This window comes from Hemiscyllium ocellatum, chromosome 38 (assembly GCF_020745735.1).
Source record: "Hemiscyllium ocellatum isolate sHemOce1 chromosome 38, sHemOce1.pat.X.cur, whole genome shotgun sequence".
Classification (NCBI taxonomy): domain Eukaryota; kingdom Metazoa; phylum Chordata; class Chondrichthyes; order Orectolobiformes; family Hemiscylliidae; genus Hemiscyllium; species Hemiscyllium ocellatum.
Window position 1 is genome coordinate 34,246,867 of NC_083438.1, and position 21,725 is coordinate 34,268,591.

The 21,725-nt window shown below is 47.3% G+C and overlaps 1 protein-coding gene across 3 annotated transcripts; it reads left to right on the top strand.

Moving 5' to 3' along the window:
• Window positions 1-1,581: 1,581 nt before the first annotated feature.
• On the top strand, window positions 1,582-18,387 carry rps19 (ribosomal protein S19). Of its 3 annotated transcripts, none has more exons than XM_060852699.1 (6): window positions 1,582-1,659; window positions 7,766-7,836; window positions 12,253-12,353; window positions 16,518-16,701; window positions 17,337-17,391; window positions 18,315-18,387. In XM_060852699.1, exons 2-6 carry the CDS (start codon window positions 7,766-7,768, stop codon window positions 18,339-18,341), a joined length of 438 nt encoding a protein of 145 aa, XP_060708682.1. In that variant the 5' UTR covers window positions 1,582-1,659; the 3' UTR covers window positions 18,342-18,387. The 3 variants fall into 3 exon arrangements, with proteins under 3 accessions (XP_060708682.1, XP_060708683.1, XP_060708684.1); XM_060852700.1 differs by having other exon boundaries at window positions 1,623-1,666; XM_060852701.1 differs by lacking the exon at window positions 1,582-1,659 and adding an exon at window positions 1,737-1,764.
• Window positions 18,388-21,725: the final 3,338 nt, after the last annotated feature.

A 21,725-nucleotide genomic window follows, 5' to 3' on the forward strand; every position in this document is an offset into this window, starting at 1 on the left:
AAACTACAAAGAGCAGAGACCCAAGACAGAACCCTGTGGGACCCCACACACCACTGACCTCCATACAGAATACTTTCCATCTATAACCACTCTCTGCCTTCTGTCAACCAACCAATTCTGAATCCAGATAGCCAAATCTCCCTGTATTCCAAACCTCCTGACTTTATGAATGAGCCTACCATGGAGAACCTTTTCAAATGCCTTGCTGAAGTCCATATACAGCACATCCACTGCTTGACCTTCGTCGACCTGTCTCATCATCTCCTCAAAGAACTCAATAAGATTTGTGAGGCATGACTTGCCCTTCCCAAAGCCATGCTGATTGCTTTTAATCATGCTATGCTTTTCCAAATAGCCATAAATCCTATCCCTCAGAATTCGTTCCAAAATCTTGATGACCACAGACTTGTCTGTAATTGCCAGGGATCTCCCTACTCCTTCTTGAAAAAAGGAACTACATTTGCCTCCCTCCAATCCTCCGGTACGACTCCCGTGGAGAATCAGGAAGCAAAGATCTTCGCCAGTGGCTTAGCAACCTCCGTTTTCACTTCCTGGAGCAGCCTAGGATAAATCTGGTCTGGCCCTGGGGACTTATCAATCTTAAAGTTTGCCAAAATTTCCAGCACACCAACTTCATCACCCTTGATCTGTTCGAGCCTGTTTCCCAGCTCCTCAAAGTTTTCATTCGCAACAAGGTCCCTTTCCTTGGTGAAAACCGAAGCAAGAAAACTCATTTAGGGCTTCCCCTATCTGCTCAGGCTCCATGCACAAGTTCCCTACGCTATCCCCGACTGGCCCTACCCTCTGATCATTCTCTTATTCCTCACGTATGAGTAAAATGCCTCTGCTGCTACTTTAGTTTGGTCGATTCTCTTCAGCGTAATCGCTGTGTTAATAAACTATTTGTTAATTTCACTTCGATCTGTGTTTTGCGATCTATGCTTTAATGGGCTAATTTTTCCGACAGAAGAATATAGACGAAACGTAGGGACTAGTTCACTTTGGGCAACTTAGTTAGCATGGATAGTTGGGAATGCAGGGTCTGTTTGCCTGTGGCTCTATGAAAATTTCTCCCAGGACTAAAAAATAGTGGATTTAGTTGAAAATCTGAGACAAAGTTGCTCATCAGAGACAGAGGGATCACATAAGCTAAGTATTTGAAGTCATTGCTGGCTAATGCTCGAAAATGATATGATAAGTTTTTTTTGAAGTTGCAAAGTTGTTGTTTATTCTCTTCAAGAAACTGACTTCCCTTGATCCTGGGGTGGGGCAGGAGGTAGAATGGGCCTCCCTTACAAAGATGGCCGCCGAACCCTACTCCCGGCCCCGCTCATCAGCGCTCGGCACCTATACCAACATGGCGGAGGGGGGTGGGGCACGCGCCGGCTGGGCCGATCCTTTCGCTCCGTCGGCCTGACCTGGACCGCCCACCCCCACCTGAGGGAGGTCGCCTGTACCAAGATGGCCGCCGGGCACGGCTCTTTGAGAGGGGAGGGCCGGCCTTCACAAAGATGGCCGCCATTGGCGCGCCCGCCCGCCCGCCCTCGGCGAATCGCTGGTGAGCGTGAGGTCTCGCGAGGGCGGGCGCCCCTGTGAAGCGGGGCGGGAGACCCCGCGGCCGGCCCTTTCCGCCCCGGATCCCAACAGCGCGGCAGCACGGTGAGGAGTGTGTACATTTATACATAAATATATAGGCTCGGAGCGGGTTTAACACACAATATACGCATCTATAGGTCAATATAAGCCGACAGGGAGCACCGTGAGGTAAATATAGCCAGGCTGCGGCCTAGTGGTACAGGCTGTTCATGCAGCAACCCAGGGAATGTTCTGGAAACCTGAGCTCACATTCGGTAAATAATATAGCTCCTTGAAAGTGGGGTCACAGGTGGATAGGATAGTGAGGAAGGTATGCTTTCCTTTATTGGTCAGAGTATTGAGTACAGGAGTTGGGAGGTCATGTTGCAGCTGTACAGGACATTGGTTAGGGCCACTGGTGGAATATTGTGTACAATTCTGGTCTCCTTCCTATCGGAAAGATGTTGTGGACCCTGAAAGGGCTCAGAAAAGGTTTACAAGGATGTTTGCCAGGGTCTGAGCTACAGGGAGAGGCTGAACAGGGTGTAAACAAGGGCTGGAAACCTGAGTCTGGATCAATGTGGCGCTGGAAAAGCGCAGCAGGTCAGGCAGCACCCGAGGGGCAGGGGCATCGACGTCCCGGGCACATTCCCTTCATCAGGAATCGAGGCAGATGCCTGCAGAGTGGTGAGATAAATGAGAGGGGGAGTGGGGGGGGGGAAGGTAGCAAAGAGTACAATAGGTGAGTGGGGGAGGGGATGGAGGTGGTAGGTCAGGGGGGAGGGTGGGGGGAAGGTAGCAAAGAGTACAATAGGGGAGGGGATGGAGGTGCTAGGTCGGGGGGAGGGTGGGGGGAAGGTAGCAAAGAGTACAATAGGTGAGTGGGGGAGGGGGTGGAGGTGGTAGGTCGAGGGGGAGGGTGGGGGGAAGGTAGCAGAGAGTACAATAGGTGAGTGGGGGAGGGGATGGAGGTGGTAGGTCGGGGGGGAGGGTGGGGGGAAGGTAGCAAAGAGTACAATAGGTGAGTGGGGGAGGGGATGGAGGTGGTAGGTCGAGGGGGAGGGTGGGGGGAAGGTAGCAGAGAGTACAGTAGGTGAGTGGGGGAGGGGATGGAGGTAATAGGTCAGGGGGAGGGTGGGGGGAAGGTAGCAAAGAGTACAATAGGTGAGTGGGGGAGGGGATGGAGGTGGTAGGTCGGGGGGGAGGGTGGGGGGAAGGTAGCAAAGAGTACAATAGGTGAGTGGGGGAGGGGATGGAGGTGGTAGGTCGAGGGGGAGGGTGGGGGGAAGGTAGCAGAGAGTACAGTAGGTGAGTGGGGGAGGGGATGGAGGTGATAGGTCAGGGGGAGGGTGGGGGGAAGGTAGCAAAGAGTACAATAGGTGAGTGGGGGAGGGGATGGAGGTGGTAGGTCGAGGGGGAGGGTGGGGGGAAGGTAGCAAAGAGTACAATAGGTGAGTGGGGGAGGGGATGGAGGTGGTAGGTCGAGGGGGAGGGTGGGGGGAAGGTAGCAGAGAGTACAGTAGGTGAGTGGGGGAGGGGATGGAGGTGATAGGTCAGGGGGAGGGTGGGGGGAAGGTAGCAAAGAGTACAATAGGTGAGTGGGGGAGGTGATAGGTCAGGGGGAGGGTGGGGGGAAGGTAGCAAAGAGTACAATAGGTGAGTGGGGGAGGGGATGGAGGTGAGAGGTCAGGGAGGAGGGTGGGGGGAAGGTAGCAAAGAGTACAATAGGTGAGTGGGGGAGGGGGTGGAGGTGCTAGGTCAGAGAGGAGGGTGGGGGGAAGGTAGCAAAGAGTACAATAGGTGAGTGGGGGAGGGGATGGAGGTGAGAGGTCAGGGAGGAGGGTGGGGGGAAGGTAGCGAAGAGTACAATAGGTGAGTGGGGGAGGGGGTGGAGGTGCTAGGTCAGAGGAGGGTGGGGGGGGAAGGTAGCGAAGAGTACAATAGGTGAGTGGGGGAGGGGGTGGAGGTGCTAGGTCAGGGGGGAGCGTGGGAAGGTAGCAAAGAATACAATAGGTGAGTGGGGGAGGGGGTGGAGGTGCTAGGTCAGGGGGGAGGGTGGGGGAAGGTAGCAAAGAGTACAATAGGTGAGTGGGGGAGGGGGTGGAGGTGCTAGGTCAGGGGGGAGGGTGGGGGAAGGTAGCAAAGAGTACAGTAGGTGAGTGGGGGAGGGGATGGGGGTGCTAGGTCAGAGGGAGGGTGGGGGGGGAAGGTAGCAAAGAGTACAGTAGGTGAGTGGGGGAGGGGATGGGGTGGTAGGTCAGGGGGAGGGTGGGGGGGAAGGTAGCAAAGAATTCAATAGGTGAGTGGGGGAGGGGATGGAGGTGATAGGTCAGGGAGGGGGGAAGGTAGCAAAGATTACAGTAGGTGAGTGGGGGAGGTGATAGGTCAAGGGGGAAGGTAGCAAATAATACAATAGTTGGATGGGGGTGGTAGGTTAGGGGGAGGGTGGGGGGAAGGTAGCAAAGAGCACAGTAGGTGAGTGGGGGAGGGGGTGGAGGTGATAGGTCAGAGAGGAGGGTGGGGGGAAGGTAGCAAAGAGTACAATAGGTGAATGGGGGTGATGGGTCAGAGAGGAGGGTGCAGTGGATAGGTGGAAAGGAAGATAGGCAGGTAGGATAGGTCATGAGGGCAGTGCTGAGCTGGAAGGTTGGAGCTGGGGGTGAGGTGGGGGAAGGGGAAATGAGGAAACTGGTGAAGTCCACATTGATGCCCTTGGGTTGAAGTGTTCCGAGGCAGAAGATGAGACATTCTTCCTCCAGGCATCTGGTGGTGAGGGAGCAGCACTGAAGGAGGCCCAGGGCCCCCATGTCCTAGGTTCAGTGGGAGAGGGAGTTGAAATGTTGGGCCACAGGGTGGTGTGGTTGATTTGGTGCTGGTGTCCCAGAGATGTTCCCTAAAGCGCTCTGCTAGGAGATGTAGGAGACTAAACAGGCTGGGGCTGTTTTCTCTGGAGTGTCGGAGTTGAGGGGTGACCTTATAGAGGTTTACAAAATGCAAGGTTTGTGAAGGTTTGTAGCTCAGGTTGAGGTTTGGGGTGTAGGTTTGCTCACTGAGCTGTAGGTTTGATATCCAGACGTTTCATTACCTGGCTAGGTAACATCATCAGTGGTGACCTCCAAGTGAAGCGAAGCTGTTGTCTATTTATATCTTTCTCCTGGATGGAGAAAAAAAGACCCAGTAAAACCCATGGACAAAACCAACGTCATCTACAAAATTCCATGCAAGGACTGCCACAAACACTATGTAGGACAAACAGGAAGAAAGTTAGCCACCAGGATACAACACCAGCTAGCCACAAAAAGACACGATCCCCTCTCCCTCGTAGCCCTATACATGGATGAAAAAAACCCACCATTTCGACTGGGACAACACATCTATCCTGGGACAGGCTAAGCAAAGACATGCCAGAGAATTCCTAGAGGCCTGGCACTCCAACCACAACGCCATAAACAGGTAGATCTAGATACCATCTATCAACCCCTCAGAAAACGAACAAGGAATGACATCACCACAAACCCCATCCAGGAGAAAGATATAAATAGAAAGCAGGAGACAACAGCTTCACTTCACTTGGAGGTCGCCACTGATGATGTTACCTAGCCAGGTAATGAAATGTCTGGATATCAAACCTACAGCTCAGCGAGCAAACCTACACCCTAAAGGTTTACGAAATTGAGGGGCAAGTATAGGATAAATAGACAAAGTCTTTTCCCTGTCGTTGGAGCGTCCAGAACTAGAGGACATAGGTTTAGGGTGAGGGGAAAGATATAAAAGAGACCTAAGGGGTATGATTTGAAGATTCCAATGTTGGACTGAGGTGTACAGAGTTAAAAATCTCACAACCAGCCACCTGATGAAGGAGCAGCACTCTGAAAGCTGCTGTTTCCATTTAAACCTGTTGGACTATAACCTGATGTGGGGCATGGATAGGGTAAATGGACAAGGTCTTTTCCCTGGGGTGGGGAGTCCAGAACTAGAGGGGCATAGTTTTAGGGTGAGAGGGGAAAGATATAAAAGGGACCTAAGGGGCAACTTTTTCACACAGAGGGTGGAATGAGCTGCCAGAGGAAGTGGTGGAGTACAATTACAATATTTAAAAGGCATCTTGATGGGTGTGAGAATAAGAAGGGTTTAGAGGGATATGGGCCAAGTAAATGCGATTAGATTGATTTAGGATATGTGGTTGGCATGGATGAGTTGGACCGAAGAGTCTGTTTCCCTGCTCTACAACTCTATGACTATTATGATGACCGTGAATCTGTTGTCCGTTGTTAGGAAAACCTCACCTGCTTCACTTCGGTCCTTTTAAGGAAAGAAACTGCTAACTCCAGACTCTCAGCAATGTGGTTGACTTCCAACTGGTTATTGATACTGACATCCTGTGTACAAAGTTTTTAAAAATTGTCTAAAAGGAAAGCAGAGTAGTTTGAAGAATATAGTGTGAGGAAAAATGGAAGATTGGTGTAGAGCAAGAGAGTATGTGGAATATGGGGATATTCCATTCTATGTGGGGCATGGTGAGGATTGTAGAGGGCTAAATATAAGGACAAATACTGGGAGAGCATAGTGAGGATTGCATCATGATCATAGGTTAAATCAGGGAAAACCAGGGTTATAGAGAGCAGAATGTGCAACTCAATAAGGACAGGGCAGGCTGAGCAATACATGATAAAACCAGGGTCAAAATGGGTAAATTGAATGTTAGAGCAGGTTGAAGAATGTGGGGTTTGAAACATGTAAACCTGGGAGAGAGCATTGTGAGGAATGTGGGAGTGTTAAAGGAATGGGGGAGGAGCCCAGTGAACACTAGAGGTGACGATGGGAGACAGTAGGGTGAAGGATAGTCAGTGAATAGATTGGGAAGGAGCTTGAGGAGGGCAAAAGGGAGGGAGTAGGATGAGGGATAAATCAAACAGATGCGGAGAGGGCAGTGTGAGGAATACAGACCCAGAGTGGTGAATGAACCAGGAAAGGAGAGGGAGAGAGCATACTGACTGACATGCACAAGTGGGCAGATAAGCCATGTGGTTGGGAGTAGGAAATACGGTGGGAAATACCACCACATATTGGGGGTCAGGTTGAGTTAGGACAGGAGATGAGTGGATATTTCAGTGAGTGTTGGATTGTGCAGAGAGTGAAGACTTAATACAGATCTTTTCAACATGGCTTCACTTGTAGCTTTTAAAAGATGTGATAACTGGGCGCTTGGAGAATAATGGTGGGATTGTGCAGAGCCAAGTGTGATTGATTAGTGGGAAATCATGTTTGACAATCTGCTTTGAAGTTTTTATTTTGAAGATTAACTGCTGGATTGGAAAAGAGGAATCCAGTGGATGTGATGTATCTACACTTTCAGAGGGCTTTTAATAAAGGCTGTGCTATAATCAGCAAAATTAGATGATGAGCATGTAATATTTTGTCAGTGATTGAGAATTGATTGGTGGACAGAAATTGAGTACAGTTGGGTTATTCTCCGTCTGTGACCATTGGTATGCTGCAAGGACAGGTACTCCTGCCCGAGCTGTTCACGATCCATGTCAATGATTTGATGGGGCCCACATGTAATAGTTCCATATTTGCTGGTGAGGTCAAGTGAGATTGGAGCATGAGCGGGCTTTAAGAGCATTTGGGCAGGCTAACTTGAGTTAGTATCATGGACAGATGGAAAATGTGAAGCTCTGCACCCCTCCCCTTTGATGAGGGAAACCGAAGTATTTCTTAAATGGCGAGAAACTGAGATACTAGTGTCCAAAACAAAAGCATCACTGGAAGCTAACGCATGGGTATAGCAACTGGTTAGAAAGGCAAATGTTTTGGCCTCAATTAGTAAAGAAATCTCACACCAACTGTGGCGAACCTTGGGGAGGCCACATCTGGCATTGTCTACAGAGGTTTGAGGCTTATTGTGATGAATATATTTGCCGTGGTGGGCATAATGAAGGAACTGATGGAATTGGACAAGTGAGACCAGGGACAGTGTGTACCTGGAGTCAGGAACAGTTGTATTGTGTCTGCAGTGGAGCAAAACATGGTTCTGCACAAAAATGGTGGGTTCTTTGAGATTGGATTCTACTGATGAATCTGTAGTTGCAGCTGTAGATAATTTAACTTAAATTCTGAACAAATGGTGTGGCCAGGTCATCCCTTAGTTTGTTGCCAGACTGACTTCCTGCTTTTTTTTCCCCCCCAGATGCCTGGTGTCACAGTGAAGGACGTGAACCAGCAGGAGTTTGTCAAAGCCCTGGGTGCTTTTCTCAAGAAGTATGTACCAAATGTTTCACTGAGGCTTAAAGAATGCTCTTCGAGTCACTTCTACAAGCTTACATTTTATTCTTCAGGTTTTTGTAGCCCCAGTAAGATGCTGCAGTTAATAATGAAACAACCCCCTGTGCTGCTGAATTTCAGCTGTCTGGACTGCGGTCTTTAGCAAAACCAGACCAGGTCCCATTGATCACTCATTCCTATCACTTGTAACCCATGTTGTCTTGTGATCTGTGAAACAAAACCCACTTCACTCAAGTAATCTCAAATGTGAACATTTGATTTAAACCATAGTTGCCCCAGTTATATCTGGCTGTCTAATTTATAATAATGAGCATGTAATCCAGATTAGATTACTTAGTGTGGAAACAGGCCCTTCGGCCCAACAAGTCCACACCGACCCGCCGAAGCGCAACCCACCCATACCCCTACATTTACCCCTTACCTAACACTACGGGCAATTTAGCATGGCCAATTCACCTGACCCGCACATCTTTGGACTGTGGGAGGAAACCGGAGCACCCGGAGGAAACCCACGCAGACACGGGGAGAACGTGCAAACTCCACACAGTCAGTCGCCTGAGTCGGGAATTGAACCCAGGTCTCAGACACTGTGAGGCAGCAGTGCTAACCACTGTGCCACCCATCCAGCTTATTCCATTACCAATAACATTTCCATTAAGAAAATATCAAGCTGAGTGTTGTGATTGATCAGCCACTGCTCTCTGGGAAAGAGAATTTCAAGCACCAGCAACCTTCTGATCCTACCATAACCCCTCCTAGTTCTAGGTTACCCAGTAAGAGGAAATGTTCTCCCAACATCTACTTTGCCAAGTGTTGTGCCCCCCCCCCCCCCACCCCCCCCCCAAGAATCCTGCATCTTGCAATGGGATCAGTTTATCAACTGAACTGCTTTTAAACAAAGGCACAAAGTAGTCCAGATGAATTGAAAATCCATAATGTAACTAAGAATACAAAGGACAGGATATCTACTTTATGTAACTTAAACTTTATCCCTTATAAAACTCCCACCCTGCATCTCGCACAAACACACACCACAAGCGAGTGGAGCAGGAGGAAAGTATAGAGGAACACCATTCTCTATCACTGGTTCAAAATCATCGAATGAGATTGATTGGTACAAAGGGCTGGTGAACTAATATTTTCACAGCAAGAGGCAGTCTTTAGTTCACTGGTTTCTTGGTTGGACCCAGGCTTTTTCTTTCCCTTTAGGCCTTAATATTCTTCCTTTCAGTGAATGAATGTTGTTTCTCTTTTGTTGTTGAAACTTCTCCAGAGCAAAAGGTGTTCATGCTGCAACTTTGGGGCTTTGTCCCCTTCTATGTCCTTTTGTGTTAAACTGCAGCTGATCCAATCAGAAGGATTGGCTGTGTTGAGCTCTCCTGAGTCCACCACATCTGGTGCCAATTGAAAAGCCAGTCAAAAGACTCTGGGCAGAATCACCTGATGTGTGTGTGTCTCCCCTTTTCTGACTTCTCTCATTGTTCCAAAAGGCAGCGTTGTCAATCCCATTCTGCGTGCTCTTGGTAAATTGTTTTTAAAACTGCAAGCATCTCTTTGCATGGTTGCCTTGATTTTAAAGCACTATATCTTTCCATTTTTACTCTGGAGTCTTTAAGTTGTCTTAACAATATCTTGGGCCAATCGGCTGCTCAGGCCTGCTCTGCCGTTTGATTAGATTGGATGTTTCCTCTTATTGGGAAACCAGAAACTAGCAGAGTCTAAAGATGCTTCACTTTGAAGGGAGATGGTTCACAGAGGGTTGTTAGCCTTTGAAATTCTCTTCCCAATACACATTGTTCCAGATGTGGTCTCATGAATGCTCTGTATATACTCTGCCAGTCGTTAAAAATTGAGCTGATCTGATTGTGACATAGAGTCTTAGAGATGTACAGCGCAGAAACAGACCCTTCGGTCCAACCCGCCCATGCTGACTAGATAAGTTTCACAACAATTTTCCAATACGAAGGAGACTAGCATTGCACGCAATATTCCAACAGTGGCCTAACCAATGTCCTGTACAGCCGCAACATGACCTCCCAACTCCTGTACACAATACTCTGACCAATAAAGGAAAGCATACCAAATGTCGCCTTTACTATCCTATCTAGCTGCGACTCCACTTTCAAGGAGCTACGAACCTGCACTCCAAGGTCTCTTTGTTCAGCAACACTCCCTAGGACCTTACCATTAAGTGTATAAGTCCTGCTAAGATTTGCTTTCCCAAAATGCAGCACCTTGCATTTATCTGAATTAAACTCCATCTGCCACTTCTCAGCCCATTGGCCCATCTGGTCCAGATCCTGTTGTAATCTGAGGTAACCCTCTTCGATGTCCACCTCCAATTTTGGTGTCATCTGCAAACTTACTAACTATACTCTTATGCTCGCATCCAAATCATTTTCATTTCACTTTTCCTATTGTCCCTCAAAATCTACGACTCCTTTGTCAATTTAAAAATCTTCAATCTCAGAGCCTTGAGGTCAATCTTCCACTGCTCTCCAGGGGAGAGGATTTCAAAGACTTAACAACCCTCTGACCCATCTGCCTTCAAAGGGCAACATCTTTAAACTCTAGTTTCTGGTTTCCCGAGAAGAGGAAGCAACCTCTCATCATCCACCTTGCCAAGCCCCTCAGAATCCTGCATCTTGCAGTGAGATCACCTCTCAATCTCTAATCTGGTCATTCTTCCTTCTAAAGATTAATTCTAGGAATCTTTCTTTGAACTTTATTTGAACTGCCTTCAGTACAAATCTAGCCAGCTGTGGAATTTAAAAATTCAGTCAAGAAATCTGCAATTGAAAGCTAGTTTCTGTGATGATGACCAAGATGATTCCTGTTAGACCATAAGACATAGGAGTGGAAGTAAGGCCGTTCGGCCCATCGAGTCCACTCCGCCATTCAATCATGGCTGATGGGCATTTCAACTCCACTTACCAGCGTTCTCCCCGTAGCCCTTAATTCCTCGAGACAACAAGAATCTATCAACCTCGGGCCAATCTAGTTCACTTATACTTTAGGGCTGAAAATGTGTTGCTGGTTAAAGCGCAGCAGGTCAGGCAGCATCCAAGGAGCAGGAGATTCGACGTTTCGGGAAGGGCTTTAGCCCGAAACGTCAAATCTCCTGTTCCTTGGATGCTGCCTGACCTGCTGCGCTTTAACCAGCAACACATTTTCAGCTCTGATCTCCAGCATCTGCAGACCTCACTTTTTACACTTATACTTTAGGGGATGGAATGTGTCATGCTTGTCCTGTATGACCTACACATGACTGCAGACCCATAGCAATGTGGTTGACTCCTAATTTCCACCTGAAATGGCCTAGGAAGCCCCTCTGTCCAAGAGATGAGCTACAGCTTTAGATAGTGACCTTGCAAGTGACACCATGCCACATGAATGAGGAACACTAATAACACTGTGAGGCACAGCGCCAGAGACCCAGGTTCAATTCCCGCCTCAGGTGACTGACTCTGTGGAGTTTGCACGTTCTCCCCGTGTCTGCGTGGGTTTCCTCCGGGTGCTCCGGTTTCCTCCCACTGTCCAAAGATGTGCGGGTCAGGTGAATTGGCCATGCTAAATTGCCCGTAGTGTTAGGTAAGGGGTAAATGTTGGGGTATGGGTGGGTTTTGCTTCTGTGGGTTGGTGTGGACTTGTTGGGCCGAAGGGCCTGTTTCCACACTGTAAGTAATCTAATAAAGAGGCCACAACCGTGGACCATGTTCCAGATGTCTCACTAGTGCCCGATAAAGTTTCAGCAAGACGTCCCCTTCTTGCATACTCCACTTCCCTTTCTAATAAAGGCCAGTGCTCTGCTGGTCTCACTAATTGTGTTCTGGCTGCATGTTGGTTTGTGTTTTTTGTGACATGTGCACAAGGACTCTGGTGCAGGTCCTCTCTGTCAGTCATGTTCTGAGTTTCTACCTGCCAAAGTGGACACTTTCACATTATATTCCATCTGCAAATATTTTATCTTCCTAAAGTGTTCTCTATCCGTTACTGTGCCTGGAATCCTAAGTCCTGAAACTGCCTGAGTAAATCTCACTTCAATTTAGGTGATTGATTTTAAAGTTTTAGTTTTTCCATGCTTTGAGCGGAAATTGGATGTGTGTTGATCTGAACCAGGTCTATTGAAATGTAATAACGTAGCAAATTTGAGCAGCAGGAGGCCGTTAAGAGCTTCACCCCTTCAGTATGCTGGCTGACCATCCAACTCGATAGTCACGTCCTGCAGGACTCAGCAATTCAGCCCCTTGAGCCTGCTGCAACATTCAGTGCGATCCTTGTTGATCTCATCTAGTATACCTGTTGTCAGAGCTCTTGTTGTTACTTGTATTTATTTTTCCCCACTTGTGTGGATTCCAGAAGGGGACCTTTCACGTTTGTCTGTGTTTACAGGTCTGGCAAGTTAAAGGTACCCGATTGGGTTGACACCGTGAAGCTGGGCAAACACAAAGAACTTGCTCCATATGATGAGAACTGGTTCTACACCCGCGCTGGTGAGTGCAGTTAATGCAATTCCCCCTCTTGTTGTTTAGGGACTGTCTCTGCCTCAGAAATCAGATGTGGCTCTTTGGGAAAGCTAACCTTAGCAGGACTTATACACTTAATGGTACAGTCCTGGGGAGTGTTTCTGAACAAAGAGACCGTGGAGTGCAAGTTCATAGCTCCTTGAAAGTGGAGTCACAGGTAGATAGGATAGTGAAGAAGGCGTTTGGTATGCTTTCTTTTATTGGTCAGAGTGTTGAGTACAGGAGTTGGGAGGTCATGCTGTGACTGTACAGGGCATTGAATAATTGTGTGTAGTTCTGGTCTCCTTCCTATCTGAAGGATGTTGTGAAATTGAAAGGATTCAGAAGATTTACAAGGATGTTGCCAGGGTTGGAGGGTTTGAGCTACAGGGAGAGGCAGAACAGGCTGGGGATGTTTTCCCTTGGGGGGCTCAGGGGTGATCTTTGAGGTTTATAAAATCATGAGGGGCATGGACAGGATAAAGAGGACATGGTCTTTTCCCTGGGATGGAGGAGTCCAGAACTAGAGGGGCATAGGTTTAGGGTAAGAGGAGAAACATATAAAAGGGACCTAGGAACAACTTTTTTTATACAGAGGGTGGTGCGTGTATGGAATGAGCTGACAGAGCTTGTGGTGGAGGCTGGTACAATTACAGCATTTAAAAGGCATATGAATAGGAAGGGCGTATAGGGATATGGGCCAAGTGCTGGCAACTAGGACTAGATTAGGTTTGGATATCTGGTCGGCATAGGCGAGTTGGACCAAAAGGGTCCGTTTCCCTGCTGTACATTTGACCGTCTGAATAACCCACATTTCCGCATTCTGTCAGTACACAACTCGGATGTAAAGTTTCAGCTTTCAGTTGCTCTCTCCAACCCATTTTAACAGGGTCTGATGATCCATGGAGATTGGGACTGGGCGTAGAAATAAAGAATTGAGCTTTATATGGTGTTGTTCACTTCAGCTGGATGGCTTGAAGTCCTTTACAGTCCATGAAGTACTCCCTTGAGATGTCGTTCCCATTTTGTCGTAGGAAACGTTTCTGCAAATTGGCACAAAAGAAGCAATCTGATGATGACCTGATGGTTTGTGGCTTTGTGCATGTGGTGTCAGTTAAGGGGTATATCTTGGGCAAAATATTGTCCTGGGATCTATTATGTCCACCCAGGTAGGGAGATGGATATGCAATTTACCGACTCCTCTGAGGTCTGACATTGTGACAGTGCAGTACTCCCTCGATTGCACACAAGGTTGTCTACTGATTTTTGTACTTGGGTCTTGAACCTGGACACTTCAGATTCAGAGGTATCCACTGCTCACATTTCTTGAATGGGAAAGCAGGCTATTGCAGACTCTGGAGCCTCGAAATAACATTGTTGCTAAAATGCACAGCAAATAAGGCAGCATGTGCAGAAAGAAGACAGTTATCAGGATGTCTGATCAGTTTTGATGAAAAAGCATCGATCTGTAAAGTTAACTATAGATCTGAAAATGTCAGCTCTATTTGTCTGCATACATATGGGTGCTGCCTTTTTGACTAGGCTGGTACCAGGAATGAAGGGGCTGTCATATGTGGAAAGGTTGAGTAGATTGGATTCATGCACTGTGGAATAAAGAAAAATATTATTGAAATGTACACGGTTCTTAAGGGGCTTGACAGAGATATTGAGGAAAGGTTGTTTCGAGAGTCTAGGGCAATAATCTCTGAATGGGAGTCATACTTTTAAAACAATGAGAAATTCCTCCTGAGAGCAGCAAATCTGTAGATTTGTAGCAAATCTCTTCAAGGCTGAGCTAGATTTATGATCAGTGAAGGAATCTTGGGTCATAGAGAAGGCAGGCAAGTCTGTTTGTGGTTCACCAGATAAACCGTCATCTCGTTGAATAGAGGAGGTGACGTGATGGGCTGAGTGGCCTGTTCCTGCTCCTGTCTCTTATGGTCTGGTAGAGATGCCTGTTCAAGTGTACAGGACAATATCATAACCATTTTTGAAGTTCTGTCCTGTTTTGGCTATCTTTATTCCCTCAAACAAGCCAGTTGAAAGATGAGCTCATTGTACTTTTGTCATTACTTTCTGTGGGATCTTGCTGTGCCATGGGCAGCTTTTTGCTCAGTGATTTGCTTGTGGGGCATTTCAGTATATCTCGAATGTAAAATACATAGGCGTTTCTCCTAAACTGAGCTGCTCCTGGTTACTAAAGACTGCTTCCTGAGGTAGTTGGTGATTGAGGGCGTGGGGGGAAGCTTTAGGAGAGCAGAGGCGGTGTGGGTGAGGAAAGATGATTATGATAAAGCAGAGTGGGTGAGCAAAGGAGATGATGGTGGAGCGGAGGCGGTGGGTGAGGGGAGGGATGTGACGGTGGGGCGGAGGCGGTGGGGGAGGGGAGGGATGTGACGGTGGAGCGGAGGCGGTGGGTGAGGGGAGGGATGTGACGGTGGAGCGGAGGCGGTGGGTGAGGGGAGGGATGTGACGGTGGAGCGGAGGCGGTGGGTGAGGGGAGGGATGTGACGGTGGAGCGGAGGCGGTGGGTGAGGGGAGGGATGTGACGGTGGAGCGGAGGCGGTGGGTGAGGGGAGGGATGTGACGGTGGAGCGGAGGCGGTGGGGGAGGGGAGGGATGTGACGGTGGAGCGGAGGCGGTGGGGGAGGGGAGGGATGTGACGGTGGAGCGGAGGCGGTGGGTGAGGGGAGGGATGTGACGGTGCAGCGGAGGCGGTGGGGGAGGGATGTGACGGTGCAGCGGAGGCGGTGGGGGAGGGGAGGGATGTGACGGTGCAGCGGTGGGGGAGGGGAGGGATGTGACGGTGCAGCGGAGGCGGTGGGGGAGGGGAGGGATGTGACGGTGGAGCGGAGGCGGTGGGGGAGGGGAGGGATGTGACGGTGGAGCGGAGGCGGTGGGTTTCAGAAATTGAAACTTTTCGAATTTCAGAATAAGTGAGTTTGGTGAAAATCTTTTTTTAAAACTTACCGAAGAGGAGGCTTACTATGAGTCCTATAGACCCGGAGACACAATTGAAGCCTGCCAGTGCATGGGTCATGCCCCCACATGTCGCATCTGAGTGACACGTATCGTGTGAGTGTGGAGTTGGGTTAACTTTGCACGCCAAACAACCTTGTTAATGAGAAAAGAAATTTCACAAAAAAAACTTTGGCTTTCGGGCTTTTTGGTTAAAGGGTTGTCTACCCGTACTTTTAATCTCTCTAAATCTTAATGCCTGTCTTGAATGTCCTCTAAACTCAGAGTCCTCTGCCAATTTTGAAGACTCGGTGAAGAAATTCCTGTGTCTCTGTCCTAAATGGGCCTACCTTTTATTGAGAACGCTCCATTGCACACACTCTCGCGCGCTCTCCCACTGCATACATTTCTGGTCACCCTACTAGAGGAAGGATGTTATTAAACTGGAAAGGATGCAAAAAAACGTACAAGGAAGTTACTGAGATTTCAGTTTAAAAAGGGAGGTTACGTAGACTTTTTTTCTCTGGGGTGTAGGAGGCTGAGAGATGACCTTATAGAGATTTATAAAATCATGAGGCATGGATAAGGTGAGTAGCCATGGTCTTGTTCCCAGCGTAGGGGTGTCCAGAACGAGAGTGCTCAGGTTTGAAGTTTGAGGGGAATGTTTTAAACGGGACAACGTTTTCATGCAGAGGGTGGTGCATATATGGAATGAACTGCTAGAGGAAATAGTAGACATGGGTGCAATTACAACATTTAAAAGGCGTTTGGACAGCTACCTGGGTAGGAAGGGTTTAGAGGGGAATGGGCCAAGCGCAGGCAGGTGGGACGAGTTTAGTTTAGGAAAGCTGGTCAGCATGGAAGAGTTGGACTGTCTGGTCTGTTTCTGTGCTTTATGGCTCTAGCACAACTGAAGGAATAACACCTGTATTACACAAAGGTGAGTGTCTGGTCAGACATCTGTTTAGAATAATTAACAAAAACAGCAGAGAATAACTAAAAGTGGTGGACTGAGATGAGAGTAATAGGAATTTTTTTTAAATGAACAGTGAAGTAGTTCAGTAAAGAATGGAATATGTGGGGTGAATTTTGATCTGGGGGCAAGAATGGGCAGTTAATCTTGGAGCAAATAGTGAAGGTTGGGAGGCTGCAGTGAGAACCTGGCCTAACTGTAAACCTGTGTGCTTGTTTCAGCCTCCACAGTGCGTCACCTGTACTTGAGGGGCGGTGTTGGAGTTGGCGCCATGACCAAGATCTATGGTGGGCGCCAACGGAACGGTGTGAAGCCCAGTCACTTCAGCCGCGGCTCCAAGTCTGTGGCTAGGAAGGTGCTGCAAGCTCTGGAAGGCCTGAAGATGGTGGAGAAGGATCCTAATGGGTAAGGGCTTTTGTCATTTTAAGGTCCCACTTGCAGCCAGAATATACCATAAAGTGGTAGATTCTTAAAAGCACCTTGTCCTGGCTCTTTACTGCTGAGTGCAGCAACTAACCTGAGCTGCTTTTACCCATATTGTTAGTACGGTTAGTAAACAGCCCACTCACAATTTTTAGACAGGCATTCCCCATAGTTGTGGTTGAGTCTCTGCTCCGACGGTTGTGTTGCCTTAATGTGTGCTGTGGTCACCCTTTCCTTTTTTTGTTGTTGTTGAAGCTCATGTTCTAAGTTTAATTTCATTGGGTTTGATGGGTTTGTAAACTGATGCACTAGGCGGCAGCTCTCATCTGTCTGGTTATTGTCCTCCCTCACCTGCTGTTCCAGCATGTATCCATGCAAAGTCTTGAATTTCTTTGCTCTGAGGTTGAGATTTTCTGCACTTTCCCTTAGTTTGATCAGCTGGGGGAACCTGAAACTCCAATATCCAAAACTCTCTGTAAATCTGTTGTTTCAGGTCACATTGCAGGGTTATGAGTGTAGAGCCTTTGAAATGGGCAAACTCTGAGCAGCATAGCTTGATGTAGTTTGGAATAAAGTGCTGGCTTTTTAAACAATCCCAACTTTTCTGCCCCCTACAGTGGCCGCAGACTGACTCCACAAGGACAGAGGGATCTGGACCGTATTGCTGGCCAGGTGAGTACATTAAACTAGAATGCATGCTTGTTAAAATTTGAATGAAGGCTGGTTGCACTGATCAACGATTTTCGTAACATTTTACGAAACTCCTAGAAGCAGTGAAATTGAGGAATTTTCCAGCACTGGAATTTGAAAGGGTTCAGAATAGATTTACGAGGGTTGGAGGATTTGAGCGAGAGGGAGAGGTTGAATAGACTGGGTTTGTTTTCCCTGGAGCATCAGAGGCTGAGGAGTGACCTTATAGAGGTTTATAAAATCATGAGGGGCGTGGATAGGGTAAATAGACATGGTGTTTTCCCTGGGCTGGGGGAGTCCAGAACTATAGGGCATTGGTTTAGGGTGTTGGGGGTGGGAAGATATAAAAGAGACCTAAGGGGCAACTACTTCATGCAGAGTGTGGTGCATGTGTTGAATGAGTTGCCAGAGGAAGCAGTGGAGGCTGGTGCAATTGCAACATTTTAAACGGCATCTGGGTGGGTATATGAATAGGAAAGGCTTGAAGAGATGTGAGCTGGGTGCCTGGAACGTGTTGTCAGCCGAGGTGGTAGAGGCAGGCACGGTAAAATCACTTAAGATGCATCTGGACAGATGCATGAGTAGGTGGGGAGCAGAGGGATGCAGATGCCTAGGAATTGGGTGACAGGTTTAGACAGTGGACTTAGATCAGCTTAGGCTTGGAGGGCCGAAGGGCCTGTTCCTGGGCTGTAAGTTTTCTTATTCATTGGGGCTACATCAGATTGGGACAGCTGGTCCGCATGGACGTGTACATTTCTATGAAGCGCTCACCCGGCCTTTAAGAGCGCAAATTTACTTTCTTTTAAAATGCTTTAAATTAGATGATGCACAGGGCGTTGAGGTGTATACTTCTGATCAATTTGCTGCAGCAGATGAAAAATATACCTTTTTTTTCTCTTTTGCAGGTCGCAGCAGCGAGCAAGAAACATTGACTGTGTGTATTGTTTATTGGAGAATGATTAAAGTCTTCAGTTCTAACTGCTGCTTCAGTGGCTTATTCTATATCTTCTGCTAGTTGTTTGGATCAATAAGGGCTTCTCTCATGTCTGTTGTTGCCCAGTCACTCTTTGTAAAATGTTTCCGTTGATGTGACATGCTTTTGATGAGTCCACGCATTCATTTCTTTGACGATAATTTTCCAAGAGTGTGCAGTTTTGTTCTGAATTGTTGTCTCGAAAATGGTTTCCTTATCATTGACAGACTCCACGTTATTGTTGCAGTCACTACAGACAACTTACTTTTTTAGGCTGCTTATTTGAATTGAATTAAATTTGTTTTATTGTCAGGTGCACTCTTGAGTACAGTGAAAGGTTTGCAAGTTGCCACTTATGGTGCCATCCTGGGTAGAAAACGCCTAAGTACAGATTCTTCAGTACAAGTTCCCGAGGAGGGGTGGAATTAGAAAAATAAAGAAATAAGTCCAGTATTACACCGTAGGAACAAATTAGAACAAAACGGGGAAATAAAATGTTCAGAAAAACTGCCTTTCCACGCTGCCTCCAGTCCACACCGGGCCTTAAATTACCCAGACTGGCCGTTCATGCAAGGCTAAGAGGACACTTTGATGGATCAGCCCTAAGGACGGGGTTCCAAGCCCACACTGAAGCCGGGAGTTCAGCGTGACGGTGAGGAGAGACAGAAATGTTCTGGCTGAGGTGTCCTACAGTGCCCAAACACAAGGGGGCACGCTTGAGAATGTGCTCAGTGTCAGATGATCTGACTGCATTGAAACAGAGCTAGTGCCTCGATAGGTGAGCAGGAAACTTACGCATCATAAATAATCAAGCTTCTCAACTTCCAAGGTGGAGATGATTGTAATATCTAGGTCAGGTAAACTTTTTTTGTCAAATATTTTGATAATTTCTTTCTTAAACTGTCCCTTGGATTAGGGGTCCTATTAATTGCAGTTGAGCTATCTGAACAGTACCATAATAGATTACTTACTGTGTAGAAACAGGCCCTTCGGCCCAACAAGTCCACACCGACCAGCCGAAGCGCAGCCCACCCATACCCCTACATTTACCCCTTACCTAACACTACGGGCAATTTAGCATGGCCAATTCACCTGACCCGCACATCTTTGTGACTGTGGGAGGAAACCCACGCAGACACAAGGAGAACATGCAAACTCCACACATTTAGTTGCCTGAGGTGGGAATTGAACCTGGGTCCCTGGCGCTGTGAGGCAGCAGTGCTAACCACTGTGCCGCCCAAATCTAAACACAATCCTTGTATGAGATCTCACTAAGATTGCAGTTGTGTCCCATTGGGATCTGGGTTAAAATGTTGTCAATTTCTGTTCTACTGAAATGCTGCTATAGTATAATGTCACCTGATATTACTAGCATTATCCAGGCATCTGAGTTTTAAAGTTTGAATTCCCCTGTTTATATTACATGTTCTTATGCAGTGAGACATTCCATAGCCTTCGATAAACCCATATTCTGATGAATAGTTGTGCACCTGCCTACTGCTCCAGGCTGTGTGCATGTGTTACTGTCAATGGTGACAGCACAAGTTAATGTTAAAGCACTATAGAACGATGTTGAGGTTTTATTTTCAGCTTGGCTGTTCATTTTCTTTTTCCAGTGTAGCTTGACAGGATTTATCAAAAAGTATTGAATTGCGAAAAGGCCCCCTAACAAAAATTGTTATTTCTTCACGTTGTTCATTGGTGATGGTGCATGGCAACACACTGAGCAGGAGGTTCAATTTTAGTTTGTGTTTAATTTACCATTCAAGAGGTGAAAGGAAGTCTCTCAGATCTCAGTTACTTGGAGGGAAATGAGTAGAAATTGCACAGGCCACTGTCCAGAATCAGGAGCTGCCAGAGGCTTTGAGATTTGCAAAGTCCATGTCATTGTTCAGAAAAGTTTGTAAAGCTAAGTCCAGCAAACACGCTGCAATCAGTTTAAATTTAGTGGTGGGGAAGCTTCTAGAAATGGTTATTTGAGATAGTAGTCACATAGAAAAAGGTAGAACTGCCAGTGTGAATTTTTGAACAGTAAAATAGTTTTTGACTAACGTGCTGAAGTGTTCTTTGTAGAAGTGACACAAAGGTTTGGGGCGGGTAGTGCTGATGTGATGTACCTGGATTTCCAGAAAGTGTTCAATCCAATTGTGCACAACAGAATCAAAAGAGATTCCAGCTTGTGGGAATAAAAGGGCTGGGAGGAGCACAATTGGCTGAAGGATGTCCAAAAGTAATGGTCGAGGGCGTATTGGGAGTTTCTCACAAGTCAGCATTGGGGCTCTTTTTTTTCTGATATAAATCATTTGGATCTTAAAGAAATCCAAAGGGCATAAGTTGAAGTGATTGTTCATTAGCAGCTGAAGGCAAGTGCACAGATATTTGAGATGATAGATTTGGAAGGAGGCGCACAGTATAAAGTAGTGGGTACTGTATTTGGCCACAAGTCCCTGGTGTAGATGTGCTTAGACCAGTGAAGGTTTACAGGGTGGGTTACAACAAAGTGTCCTCAACTTTCACAGGAGAGTAGGGTACAAGGACAAGGTCACGCTGAGCTTCCACAAGGCCCTTACTAAATCTCCAACTGGAGGATTCTGAATGCTACAAAATATGGAACTGCATTGGAGACAGGAGAGATTTACAAGACCGTAGGAAATAGAAAGAGTAGGCCATTTGACTCCCTAGATCCTGCTCTTCCCATTCAAAACAATCTGACATTCCTCACCTCTGCTTCTGTATGCTTTACCTGTAACTCTTGATTTCCTCCAACTGGTCAAGAAGTTATATATGTTAGCCTCAAAAATGCCCACGGACTTTGGGTTTGGGGGAGTGAGATCCTTCAGGTAGGCTAGAGTGGTTGGCACTGCTCTGTGAAGAGGAGATCTGCTACAAGACTTCAATGTCATGGAATTGTCAAAGTAGCAAGAGAGAAACTGTTGAAGTAAGAGGGTGGAATTTTGTGATTTACAATGGCAATAGAGGGGAAAAAGAATCACCAGTGGTTTATGTCTGGAATGTAGGTGCCTGTAGGTGTGGAGGCAGCTGCAATTGAAGCATTCAAACTGACCTTGGATGGTGACCTCTTGCAAAATGTCCATATTGCAGAGGAGGAAGTGCTGGATGTCTTGAAACGCATAAAAGTGGATAAATTCACTCTGGGAAGCTAGAGAAGTGATTGCCGGGCCTCTTGCTGAGATATTTGTATCATCGATAGTCACAGGTGAGGTGCTGGAAGACTGGAGGTTAGCTAACGTGGTGCCACTGTTTAAGAAGGGTGGTAAGGACAAGCCAGGGAATCATAGACCAGTGAGCCTGACCTCAGTGCACAAGTTGTTGAAGGGAATCC